Source organism: Macrotis lagotis, chromosome 1, assembly GCF_037893015.1.
Source record: "Macrotis lagotis isolate mMagLag1 chromosome 1, bilby.v1.9.chrom.fasta, whole genome shotgun sequence".
Lineage (NCBI taxonomy): Eukaryota > Metazoa > Chordata > Mammalia > Peramelemorphia > Peramelidae > Macrotis > Macrotis lagotis.
The window spans coordinates 594,581,753-594,596,029 of NC_133658.1; the positions used below are offsets into that span (position 1 = coordinate 594,581,753).

General features: G+C 33.6%; 1 protein-coding gene across 4 annotated transcripts in view; it reads left to right on the forward strand.

Moving 5' to 3' along the window:
- Positions 1 to 14,277, forward strand: part of PXYLP1 (2-phosphoxylose phosphatase 1) — a 54,381-nt gene that overhangs the window by 24,889 nt on the left and 15,215 nt on the right. For 3 of the 4 annotated variants that reach the window (XM_074214902.1, XM_074214901.1, XM_074214900.1), the window contains 2 exons: positions 6,795 to 6,926; positions 13,678 to 13,836. In XM_074214902.1, the coding sequence (XP_074071003.1) occupies positions 6,848 to 6,926; positions 13,678 to 13,836 (238 nt within the window). In that variant the 5' untranslated portion in view covers positions 6,795 to 6,847. The other variant, XM_074214903.1, reaches the window with a different exon arrangement.

Genomic DNA, 14,277 nt, shown 5'->3' on the forward strand with positions numbered 1-14,277 from the left:
ACATTCCACATAATAAAATGGGAATTAGCACATGTCGTTTGGGGGGTTTTTAAAGATAAAATAATTTGGAGAAATTATTAACCAAAATACATTTTTTTAAGCCACATCTTTCTCCTAATTCAATTAATTGGACTAGCCATAAAATTTTGCAATTATCTTTGACTCCTCCCTCCCACTAAATATAATAATTTGTTCTGTACTATATATTCTATCAAATAACCTATATTCATATAGTACTTTAGAGTTTATAATATCTTTTCCTCATGACCTTTTGAGTTAGATTGATTCATAGTAGGTAAGTGAATTGTCTGGTCATTAGAGGATATTTGAACTTAGATTTTTGAATTTCAAGTCCAGTTCTCTTTCATTTGTGTTATTCTGTCTACAATGTGTCTAGCATCCTTTTTACTCTTCCCACAGCCTCTACCATAATTCAGATCAATTTTCATAATAAATCCTGTGTTCTCTTTTGGACTTTGAAAAGACTGACTTGAAGCAGAATGGATCTGACTATGAGGAGGAGGGCCTGTGGAGACTATCCTTCCTTTTTTTTTTATTGTGTTACAGTGGTTTAACTCCAAAATGAGACCAATTTTCTTATGTGAGTCTTTATTCTGCTTTGTTGTAATAACCACCTCTTTTTCATCTGGCTCAGATCAGTCTACTGCCAGATTAATTTTCCTAAACCAAAGCATCAATCACAATATTTCCTGATTCAAATAATAGTTTTTTCATTGTCTAAATTCTATTGTCCTCCATAAAAAGTCCACATTATTTGCTTGACATTCAAGGCCTTCTCAGATATCATATATTATATTTATCACATATCATATTTAATATACATGTATATTATATATGATATGTGATAAATATATAATATATAGTAGTATTTATAACACACATATACACATGCCTGATATTTTTTCTGTTCAACTCTACTAAGCTATAACTATGGCATTGTGTTAACAAAGAAAGATAAAAATTATCACTGCCTTCAAGGAGCTCACATGCTAACTGGGGAGAGTCAACTTGCAAACAACTACGTACACATAAGATATTCAGATGGTAAATTGTAAATATTTTCAGTAATAGAGAAATGGTAATGGAGGAAAAAATTCTTGTAGAAGGTGAAGTTTGAGCCAAGTCTTGAAGAAAGTTAAAGCACCGAGGTATAGATGAGATAGGAGAACATTTTAATTTACTTCCAGTAAAGAGGTACAGTGTAGGAATATAGAACATCCTGTGTGAGGAGTAGCAAGGAGTATAAATGGAAGGGGAGTAAAATATAAGAACCTAGGCAGCTTAGTGGACAGAGCACTGGGCCTGGCTTCTGGAAGACCCAAATTAAAATCTGACCTCAGACTCTTTATTAGCTGTGTGACCTTGGGCAAGTCACTTAACCTTGTTTATCTCAGTTTCCCTTTGTAAAATGAATTGGAGAAAAAAATGGCAAACTGGTATCATGCCAGGAAAAACTCATATATAGTCCTATTGAGTTAGACATGACTGAGCATATAATTTCCCATTTTTTACTATAATTATTTAGCATCTTTTATTGCAAATTTCATAATAAATACCTTGACTTTGAAAAGACTGACTTGAAGCAGAATGGACCTGACTATGAGGAGGAGGGCCTGTGGAGAGTCTCCTTCCTTTTTTTATTTTGTTACTGTGGTGTGACTCCAAAATGAGATCAATTTTCTTATGTGAGCCTGGAAAATATTCTGTGAAAGTAATTTCAAAATAGGAATTCCAAAAATGTTTTGAAAATGACAGTATCATTGGAATAAGTTTTTTGTCTTCTAAGGTGAGTTTCTGAGGGAGGAAATACATGGCTATGTAAGTTCTGGTATGTTTGTTTAAAAAAGAAATCTCATTCCTTTATAACCATATCCTTATGAAATCCAAGTAATGATGTGCCTCATGGTGGTTCACTTCTTTATTTTTAATTTTTTAATTTTTTGGTTCCTTTAAGAAAATGATAAATTAAGGTTGAAGTTCTGAATATTCTAGTTTAGAACTTCAGCTCTGGGCTTAAATGAACTGGTTTTGATCATTCTACCTCACATAAATTTCTCTCTTTAGTCTACATCCCCACCCAGGTTTTCCTTGAGAACATTAGAATTTGACCCATTTTGTCTTTATCTCTAAAGTTGCTTGGGGACATCAGCATATGTGGGTCATGTCTAATCTTTAAGAAAAGGTAAAAAGGCCCTTAGCTTTCATGTAAACTCTTATACTTACATAGAGATGTTTTGCTTTTATCTGACAGAAATCTCAAAGCACAAGGTGCTTGAACCAAAGGTCCTAAATGTCAAGATAACTCTTCTCTCTTTAGTGAAGCTTATTCTTTCCCCTTACCTGGCAGAAATGTCATCCAGACTTGAAATACTTTTTTAAGATTGAAGTTGCTTCCAAAGGGGAAAGAACAGGGACTCCATAAAGAATCAAATTCTAGACACCAGTGCAGATCCAACCTTACTCCTTCACATTATAACTATTTTGCATGATACGTCTTACTCCTTGGCTCTTGGACCTGGGACTTTTTTTTTTCAGATGACATTAGACATCTTCAGCTTTATTTTGATCACAGTAGCCTTGTAGTTACTTGGGTAATTATTAAAAACTGTTTCTAAACAGAAGTGGGATTAGTTTTCTGTAATTACTAATTTACTAGTTTTCTGTAATGATTGACCCTAAAATCTCTAATACTCATAAAAAGCCCCTAAGAAATAAAATAAATTTAAATCACTTTCAATTAATTTATTGTTCAGTTTTAAATAAAAAGCAAATAAAAAGGGATAAATAAAAGTAAACTAAAGTGATTTAAGATATTCTGGGCTCAGTTTTAAGTTTTGTTCAACTTTATATGTCAATTTTATATGCTTACTAAATTTATATAAAACTAAGAGGAACTATTGAGCTGTTAGATGACAACTGAAGCAAAGTATATAAAAAAATCACAGGATGAAATGTAAAATCTATTTCTTAGATTAAACAATCAACTGTATGGGTATGAATTGGGAAGAGGATTCAATAGTTCGTGTAAAAAGATGAGATTTTTGACTTAGTATTTATCACGATATACATGGAAGTGACAAAAGTCTTCAGGGAAAAAGAAATATACTCTACAGTGCTGGACAAGCTATATTTGAACTATTCTAGTAAGTTCTGAGTGCTACAGTATAATATAATATTGGAGGCAAAGATCTCAGTTTCTGTAGGAGTTTGAGTAGATCACTTAACTTCTTTAGGCCTCTAGTTTCTCTTTGCCAAAGGAAGGTTTGGACTAGGTGATCCATCTCTAAGTTCCCTTCCAGCTCAAAATTTATGATCCTGTTATTGTCATATATAAAATAGTGGGGGGTTTTGCACACTGAAATGTTTTACCATCCAGAACATGACTCCTAAGCCAGGAAGTGTTTTTTATAAGGTTAAGTGACTTGCCCAAGGTCACACAGCTAAGATAATTATTAAGTGTCTGAGACCGTATTTGAACCCAGGTCCTCTTGACTCCAAGGCCAGTGCTCTATCCACTGTACCACCTAGCTGGCCCAGGAAGTGTTTTTTTAAATTTATTTTTATTAAAGATATTATTTGAGTTTTACAATCCCCCCCCCCCCCCCCCCCCCCCCCCCCCCACGGAAAGCACTCTGTCAGTCTTTACTTGGATTCCATGTTGTACCTTGATCCAAATTGGGTGTGATGAGAGAGAAATCATATCCTTAAAGAAAAGAAGAGAAGTCTAAGAGGTAACAAGATTAGACTATAAAATACCTGTTTTTTTCTAAATTAAAGGGACTAGTCCTTCCACTTTGTTCAAACTCCACAGCTCCTTATCTGGATACAGATGGCACTCTCCTTGGCAGACAGCTCAACATTGTTCCCGATTGTTGCACTGATGGAATGAGCAAGTCCTTCAAGGTTGAACATCACTCCCATGTTGCTGTTAGGGTGTACAGTGTTTTTCTGGTTCTGCTCATCTCACTCAGCATCAGTTCATGCAAATCCCTCCAGGCTTCCCTGAAATCCTGTCCCTCCTGGTTTCTAATAGAACAGTATTGTTCCATGATATACATATACCACAGTTTGCTAAGCCATTCCCCAATTGAAGGACATTTACTTGATTTCCAATTCTTTGTCACCACAAACAGGGCTGCTATAAAAATTTTTGTGATGTTTTTATCCTTTTTCATCATCTCTTTGGGGTATAGACCCAGTAGTGGTATTGCTGGGTCAAAGGGTATGCACATTTTTGTTGCCCTTTGGGCATAGTTCCAAATAGCTCTCCAGAAGGGTTGGATGAGTTCACAGCTCCACCAACAGTGTAGTAGTGTCCCAGATTTCCCACAGCCCTTCCAACAATGATCATTATCCTTCCTGGTCATATTGGCCAATCTGAGAGGTGTGAGGTGGTACCTCAGAGAAGATTTAATTTGCATTTCTCTAATAATTAATGATTTAGAGCATTTTTTTCATATGGCTATGGATTGCTTTGATCCCCTCATCTGTAAATTGCCTTTGCATATCCTTTGACCATTTGTCAATTGGGGAATGGCTTTTTGTTTTAAAAATATGACTCAGTTCTCTGTATATTTTAGAAATGAGTCCTTTGTCAGAATCATTAGTTGTAAAGATTGTTTCCCAATTTACTACATTTCTTTTGATCTTGGTTACATTGGTTTTATCTGTGCAAAAACTTTTTAATGTAATGTAATCGAAATCATCTAATTGGTTTTTAGTGATGTTCTCCAACTCTTCCTTAGTCATAAACTGCTCCCCTTTCCATAGATCTGACAGGTAGACTAGTCCTTGATCTTCTAATTTGCTTATAATATTGTTTTTTATGTCTATGTCCTATAACCATTTGGATCTTATCTTGGTAAAGTGTGTGAGGTGTTGGTCTAATCTAAGTTTCTTCCATACTAACTTCCAATTATCCCAGCAATTTTTATCAAAGAGGGAGTTTTTATCCTGGTGGCCTGACTCTTTGGGTTTATCAAACAGCAGATTACTATAATCATCTGCTTTTACACCTAGTCTATTCCACTGACTAGGAAGTGTTTTTTTTTTTTTTTTAAAGAAGACCCTGTGATAGTTATGATAGATGTTAGAGAAGTTATTTATTTATTTTAGATTTTTCAAGGCAATGGGGTTAAGTGACTTGCCCAAGGCCACACGGCTAGGTAATTATTAAGTGTCTGAGGTCGGATTTGAGCCCAAGGTTGGTGCTCTATTCACTGCGCCACCTAGCCACCCCTGAGAAGTTATTTTCTAAAGATCTTGCACTTTACTCGAAGGAGGATCCCTCAGTGGCCTCACTTATATATGACTTGTTTTTACTGTTGATGTAAAGTTATAACTAGCTTAGCTATCTAATTTTTCAAAGTTTATAGAACAGAAATAGTGAGTTGAAGAGAGGAATGCTCACTGTCAACAAGAAGTATGAGTGTACTTGTTACCAAAAGTAATAATAAACTCTTTCAGGGAAGGGGCTGTTTTCTTTGTCTTGTCTTTGTCTTTTTTTTTCTTTGTCTTTTTTCTTTTGTCTTTATATGCTTTAGCATCTGGCATGATACCTTTCACTGCATTTATATGTTTATTAATAACAAGAAGTTATGGGAAAAATGACTTGTATGATGCTAGATAAATGGAGGATTACTGCATAAAAATTGAATTGAGAAACTTAGTAATTAGGGAGTATGCATAAACATTATTAAACATTATAAAAACATTTTGAAAAGCAGACAAATGACCTGGAAAAGAATCTTCTTTAAACATCTCCTATTCCTCTGAATGCTCTCATTTTAGACCTCTTTGACATTTCTGGCTGTACTTATTTTGGATTTCTTTGATTTTTCTCCATGACACCCCTGATCTGAGTACTTTTCCTTACCCCATTTCTACTTCCCCCTTTACATATCTTGGATATGCTGTCTTCTCCCATTAGATTATAAGGTCCTTCAGAACCAGGACTATCATTTTCTAATTTATATCCCTAATGCTTAAAAACATTGCTTGGCATATAATAAGTATTTAATAAATATTTATTGATTGATAGTTGTGGTTTTCTGTGATTGTGTAGCATAGAATAAACAGTCTTGCACACTTAAAATACTGAGGACTTCACTGTATGATATCAGTATAGGGAGAGTCCTAGTATCTTGGAAGAGACCTTAGAAAATGTTAAGTTCATTCTCCTTATTTTATGAATGAGGAAGAGGAAACTGAGTCTAGGTGAGATTGAGTGATTTACCCAAAATCACACAGCTAGCTTAGAAGTAGATTGTTTCATCATGATAAACCTATATCATCAAAGAAAGGTTAAATTATGTTAATCGAGTTGTTGTTGAGTACTTGTTACTGATAGGCTCTGGGGACACAAAATAGGAAAAACATACTCTTTACCCTAAAGGAGTTTATAGGAGTTTAGAACTTATTAATATGTTTATAGAGGCAGGAAAATGTATGAAAAGTTAAGATTTCTATAAGAGGGGTTAAAGATTAAAAGAAAAGTTGAAGGCTAAAAAAGTTTCATTATCTGGAAAATATGACTTACGTAGAATACTTTATTGTCCTATGATGCCAGGTAAATGTAGGATTACTGCATTATTATTTATTTTCAAAGCTTTTCTGAATGGAGCAAACAAAAATAATGAAAGATTTTCTGTAGCGAGGGATTAGCCCTTGTCTGTCAGGGCAAAGAGTAATTGGAATTTTTTTTTCCCAGTCCAACAGATGAAATATTTACTTTTCCACCTTTCAACATATATTTATTGCCTCTTTTATTCCAGGTCATATTTCTTGTTTGAGGTGAAAACATGAAAGGAAAGTAGAACAAATAATAATGCTTTTCCGAAATCGTTTTTTGTTGCTGCTGGTCTTGGCTGCTTTACTAGCCTTTTTGAGCATCAGTCTGCAATTCTGTAAGTATGTCATCCCTTTTCTTTCCTTTTGGCCTCTATTGCAGAGAATGAAAGAAATGTCAATATGTATCTTCTAGTTTGTTTTATTTGCATTTGTATATTCTTTATCCTTCCTGCCCCCTTCCCATTCTTTTTGGCTAACTCTGACCTCTTAACTCTGCTTGCATAGGCCTACTAGGAATTCTCTGATCCTCATCCCTTTTCCATTTACCTGTTTCTGATCTGTGACTATGTTTTGGTAGCTGAAAAAACATTTTATAGTTAGTCATGATTCTTAGTGTTATTAGTGTTATTTGCCCCTCAGCAATTCAGGTAACCCAGAACTGTACTTATAATTGGGAAGCTTTTAATAGTGGATGTCATTCTACTTATAATAAGTCTAGAAAAAGATTCATTGGAGTGAAATTTCCACAGCAAATTGAATTTGGGAAAGTAGGATTATGAAGGGGATATAGTCTGGGAATATAGGATAATTTGGGAGAAGTCAGTTTTACTAAAATGACTAGGCGAGCAATTTTTTTTTTTAAATTTAAGGCAATGGGGTTAAGTGGCTTGCCCAAGGTCACACAGCTAGGCAATTATTAAGTGTCTGAGGTCTGATTTGAACTCAGATCTTCCTGACTCCAGGGTTGGTGCTGTATCCATTGCACCCTCTAGCTGCCCCCTGTGAGCAAGTTTTTAACAAGTTTCTTTGTTTATCCTTGAAATGTTACTGTTAATGATAAAATTATTGAAAATATTGCTTTATCTTCTTTTAAAAAAAGTAATTACAACCATAGTTGGTAAATGAATTTAGAAGTATAATACTTTAAAATGTTTGGGATGACGCAGTAGTTTGTTTATAACTTCATTCAAAAATTTTCCAGTCTTTGCTTGAAGAAGTGAACTCTTAGAGTCAACTCTTAATTTTTATTCTGAAAAGTTGACAAGTACTAAAGGGTAGAAGCTAGAATAAGGGTCCATTCTATCTGCTTCATTTCTATTTCTTGAGTTAGTTTCCACGTCATTGAATTGGCTTACTTGGTTTGCTTACATAACTGCACTGAAAGTACCTTCTGTTTTAGGACAGTCAATTTTAAGGCGTACATTCATAGGCACATTTTGCAGGGTGGATATACTGGTTATTCAGAAGCATCAGGAATTAAGACATGGATATTTTTACTTCAATTCTGCTCTTAGGTAAACTTTTATGGAAATTATTGTTTTTTCATTTCTTCCATTATTATGGAAATTGGGTTTATCTATTTAGGTAATATTGAGTGTTATGATATAAGAAACTAGATTGTGAAAGTTCAATTAAGTATGTTCTTTGTATGACCAACGTTTTTAGCTTGCTACTTCTTAAATATATTTTATATCACTATTTTCTTTGACTACTTTATAAATAGTGAATATACAACATAAGTGTTTTAAAGTTGTTTAATCAAGTATTATGTTGTTTGATAATACCTCATTACATACTATATTATAATAAGATATATATTTGTTTGTTTTTGTATTTTGAAATATTTGCCATTTAAATTTTTTTTCTAATATTTTGAACAGAAGTTATGATACTGCTTAAAATAGAAAAAGTCATTCTCTTTTCAAAGTATTTTTCTTTCAGTAAAGACATTGTTGAAATGCATTGTGAAAAATATTTTAATCATCTCCAGTATATTTGGTGTATAGAAACACAAAGAGATATAAGATGTATTCCCTTTTTTTGTGAGATAAACTTTAAAAAACTTCCTCTATTACTATTATTGAGGAAATTAGGTTTATTTACATGCAAAATACTGAATATTATGTTATAAGAAAGTAGGTAGTGAAAGTTTAAGTAGGTTTTTCTTATGAACTGAAGGCTTCAGGTATTTTGCCCCATTTTTTGAATATTTTTTTGGATATAGAAGTAACAAATAGAAATATTTTATAGCTTTAAATGATAATTTTTTATTTTGATAGTTAAATATTTTCAATTATGAAATTGTTGGTATTTCTGCCTTCATTTTTCATTATTTAATACTATTTTTAAAATGTAGTTTTCCCTGAACCTTTTGGTATCCATATCTTTCCCAAGAACTCACAGACTTTTTTCACTACCTTAAAACAGTTGTCATTTAATTTTGCATATTATATATAATTGTTTGTTTTTGTAGGTTAGTCCCAAGATGGTGAGCTCTATGAGGACTAGACTGTTTTATAAGCTTTTTAATCTTTTTTGATAAAAGTACCTAGTGTACTTCTAAGTTTTTTAATAAATATTTAGCTTCTCAAATTCTTGATGTTAGGGTCAAATATAAGGGTACATAAGAAGTTTGATTTTTATTATTGGAAGAAAATATCATACTTAATTGACCATTGCTTGAAAATATATTTACTTAAATTGAATTGAGCATTTAAAAATAAAGTTGTATATATGATAAAGACCTTGGAGATTTATGGATTCATCATGAATCTTCACTTTATTTTTGTTCTTCCTTTTACTTTTAGGTGATTGTCACTTTCATGTCTTAATCTTTTATTTTCATGTTTAATCTTATTGTGTTTCAAGCGTAGTAAAGAATTGTGAAATATGGATTGTTCTTTTGTGTGGGATAAAAATCCACTAAAAAATATAGAGATTCTTCTGAGAAAAAAAAGTTTATTTTGGCTTTTCTTGAGAAAAGGGAGCATTCCAAGTCTCACAAAGATAGTGAAGATCAAGGAGCTGCTCCGAATTGACAGTCAAGCAATTTTATATGGCCTAATGCAATTCTCCACCCCCCCATCCTTTATCTCTGTTGACTCATTGGTTAGTCTTCAGAGTTACATTCTAGTTGTGAAAATCTACCCCAGCAACAAAGAAAAGAATGAAAGGTTTTCATAAAATATTACCTCACCATCCAGATGATGAGAATAACCTTCAGGATTGTAACTATCTTATTGAAGTAACGTAACTTGTCTTGGAACACAAGGTCTAGGAACAGTCTGCTGTCCTCCTAGGTCCTTATTGAGAAAACAGGTGGTGTTACAAGTCTCATTTGGAACGCAAGATCTTTTTTCTAAGAATAATCTAAGAATAATGGTTTGGTTTTCTTAATATTTAACACTGACATGACTTCCCTAGGAATATTAACTCTTAAGAAGGTTTTAATGGGGAATATTCCCCTCACTTTGAATAAATTGAGATTGAATTTTAATAAACCTTAAGTACGTATTGTGTATAGAATTCTATTATAATCAAAGATATTTCAACTTTTATCTAAGTAAGTTAAATAGGTTTATTGAGTGTCATATGAGCCTTTTCAGTAAAACTCCTGAAAAATGTTGTAAGGACTTGTAGGTTTTCTGTATGAACTGAAGTCCTTGAGTGTGTAATTTAAAAATAAAGGGATTTTATAAAAAAATTTCAATTTTCATTCAGTACTGTAGCCTTTTTTGGGGGTAGGTGGGTAGGACTTGTATTTAATCTCTTCGCCAATGATTCTCAAATCTACCTGTCCTACTCCTATAGCTGTTGATCTCCAGGCTTGCATTTCCAACTGTCTTCCAGATACCTTGAACTTGATATCCAGTAGACATCTTAAACTCAGTTTGTCCAAAAATGAATGTTAAGTTTCCCCTAAACCCTTCCCTTTTACTGTAGAGGGCAACATTATTCTCCCAGTCTTTCAGGCTCACAACCTGGAAGTCATTCTGGATTCTATTTCCTCAGGCCCCTCTCCCCCAGGCAATCTGTTGTCAAGTTCTGTTAATTTTACCTTTGCAAAGTTTCTCCAATAAGTCTCCTCTGACACTACCATCATTCTAATGCAGACTCTCATCACCTTGTGCCTTGATTATTGCAAGAAGCCTGCAGATGGGTCTGCCTGCTCAGATCTCTCCCCAGTCTAATCTGTCTTCCATTCATTCACTAAAATGATTTTTCCTAAAACACAGATCTAATCATGTCACATGCCCCTTACCTCCACTCACTAAATTCCAGTGATTTACTGTTGTCTCAGGATCAAATACAGAGTGATCCCTTTACCATTCAAAGTCCTTCATAACCTAGTTTCTTTCTACCTTTCTAGTTGTTTACACCTTACTCTCCTCACTACTTACTTTCTGTTTTAGTGACACTGTCTCTTTCCTGTTCCACAAGCAAGATTCTCTTAACTTTTGACTCTGGGCATTTTTCTCTGGCTTATCCCCTCTGCCTGGAATGTTCTCCTGTGTTTGTTCCAACTGTTGATCTTCCTGGCTTCCTTCACTGATAAAATCCTACATTCTACAGGAAGCCTTTCCCAAACCCTATTAATTACAGTGCCTTCCCCTTGTTAATGATTTCCTATTTATTCTGTATGCCACTTGCTTTGTATATATTTGTTTTTCATATTGTCTCCCCCCAATTAGATTGTAAGTTTCTTGAGGGCAGAGACCATCATTTGTCTCTTTTTTTGTGGTCCCCAGTTTAGCCAGTACTTGGCATAGAGTAAATGCGTAATAAATAGTTATGATTGATTGCTGAGAATCAAATAGAGTTGCTTCTGTACCAATATTTTGGTCCTGAAATGGGAGAAGTGTACAGGAAGAATATATTATAGTAGGAGAGAGTAAAGGAACTAAGAAATGAGAATACTACTTACCTGACCAATAGATTTAGCAATGAACTTTAGGAAGTAGCAATGAATGGATTTTAGTTTGTTTACTGAAAGAGATTGGCATAATGTGTTAAGCAGTAAAATTTAGAGAGAAATGAAGTTTTTTAAAAAATAAAATTATAAAATATTTGAAATTTTTACACAGTAAGTTCAAGCATTTTCTCTTATGATTGCCATTATTCTGTGAATAATAATAGTTTATTTTCATTTCCTTTTTGTCTGTACTCCTTGATACTGATTCTTTCATAAACTAATATTTGACAGACACAAAGCTGATCTTTGAAATCTAAAAACTCTTCTTTTAAATTTTTTATCATTTTTAAATTTTAATTTTTTATTCTTAATTTAACAAACATCAAAAAAAAGAGAACTTTGAAAATAGAACAGAAAAAAAGAGGGAATATATATATGAAACCATGAATCTTTCTTATGTAAAACTTGCTTAAAAAAGCTTTATCAGACATGATGATCACATGCCTGTAATCTTTATAGAGGAAGACAGACTATGGATTGCTTGAATCCAGAAATTTTGAATTTACCTGAGAACCTTACCTTCCAGGCTTGTGATGATCAAATGAGATAATATTTGTAAGGTGCTATATAAATGCTACCTGCTATTGTTATTATTATTAGCAATTTTAGCAGTGAACATACTTTTTTAGGGCAGTCCTGAGAGAAATTTCCTTCGGACAAATAGTCTTGTTGGATGGCTTTATTGATGTAGAGTTACCACAGTAACTTTGGGTTATCTTCAGTAGTCTTTTGATTCGGGACTTCTTTGATACTTAAGTGGATCCACTGATTTGGCTATTATCTCCAATCTTTCAGACTGTTTCACTTCTTTCTATTTTTGTCCTGTGTTACTCTTCTACCTCTTTTTTTAAATCCTTCAGGAAGGATCCCTTCAGCATGCTAGAAGGCGTGATCATGTTACTTTGGATGTTTCCTTATATTTTAAAGCCAGGAAGATATTGAAACAAATGATCACATTATCTCTTAACTTAAACTTATGAAGCATTAGCCAGTATATTTTTGTTTTGTTGGGCATTAGTAGTGGAGAATTGGTCTTGATTGAAAAAAAACCTAGAAGATTACAAGGTACCTGAAAGCAAATAAAGTGATTCAGTAAAAAAACAAATTGTGTTGACCTATCTAATGTCCTTCCCTGATAGAGTAATCAGAAGTACTCATATGGAGAAGTTATAGATAATCTATTTTATTTAAATCTGTCAGGATTAGGGTGAGGCTTTATTTTCATGCTTCATATTATCAGCAGATTAGTAAAATGTGGTCTATTTCTGTGTTTTTGTTTTTTTGGGGGGTTTTGGATTTTAAAAGTGCTCAGGATTTCATTATGGCAAAATATTGTGATAAAAAAGTACATTGGCCAAAATTAGTAAGAAAAGCAGTAAGGGGGGAGGGGAGGGGAGGGGAGGAGAGGAGAGGAGAGGAGAGGAGAGGTAAGGTGAGGCAGGTAGCCATAGGGCTTGGTTTAACCAGGCCACATGAGTCGCACGTTGCTCTATGTGATTTAAGGAAGACCATGAGATAGCTCCATATTTCTGGATGGGAGGCTGGAAGAAGCAAGAGCATTCTGTGGTTTTGTAAAACAATTTGAAGTTGTATTCTGTGGAGTGGTATTAATAATGTTGAGATGAAAAAATGATAACTACAGGAGATCTTGTGCATATCCTGTTGTTAAACCAAAACAATTCTTCAGCAAAGCTTTTCAGTTGAACATGAGATTTGGTGCCTAAATCTACTGGATTATGTTAATGTTGGTGGGTGAATTGTGGGTAGGTGCTTAATTTTTGCAGTTTGTAATCATTTGTACTCTCAGATATATTAGTCTTGAGACCATTGTTTAATATACAGTTAAAAACAAAACAGCAACTTAAGTAAAACAAAAGCAAACCCCAAACTTCCTAAATCTTTGCTATCAGCATGTCAGAGAAATGTAAGATTCTTTGAAAAAACTTTGAAAAAGATTTCCAGTGAAAAAATTGACACTGAAGTGTCTTCAAGAGTTATTCACCGAAATAAATTCAACATAATTAAAAAATGAAAATCTGAAATTCAAAATTTCACTGGACAATGAAATTGTTCTTATATGACTACTTATTTACATTGAAATTTTTTGATTTTAGTCCACCTAGCGCCAGTAACACCAGTCAAAAATGGGATGAATGGTAAAAATCGCAAGAGAATAATGCCTGATCCATTGACCGAACCTCCAGTGGTAGATCCTATTCATGAAGCTCGTATTTATTGCAATCTTCCAAGCATTACTGAACATAGTGCAGAAGGTAGGTTTTCCAATATTGTGAAACGAATTCATTGGTTACAACATATTAGTACCACAAAGTAGTACTTTTTTTTTCTAAGAGCAGTTTTGAAATAATGAGTCACAAAGTTGAAATTCTTGTATGGGATATCAGAGAAAAATCATTGTAGGAATAAGTACTTAGTCTTCCATTTTGGGGATATCAGAGAGAAATGGTTGTAGGAATAAGTACTTAGCCTAACATTTTGCTCATCTTAAGTTCAAAATCTTTTTAAAAATAGGAAGGGGAGGGGAGGGAAGGGTGAAGACAGGAAATCCAAGAAACTCTTCCCCCAGACCACTCCAAATGCCTTTAAATTATTATTCTAATCAAATTCTAGAATGGCAGAATCCACAGAAAGACTGAGTAAAACAATTTTCTGGGCTCAAGACAACTTGGAAGATTCATGGGAAGGGTGTGTTC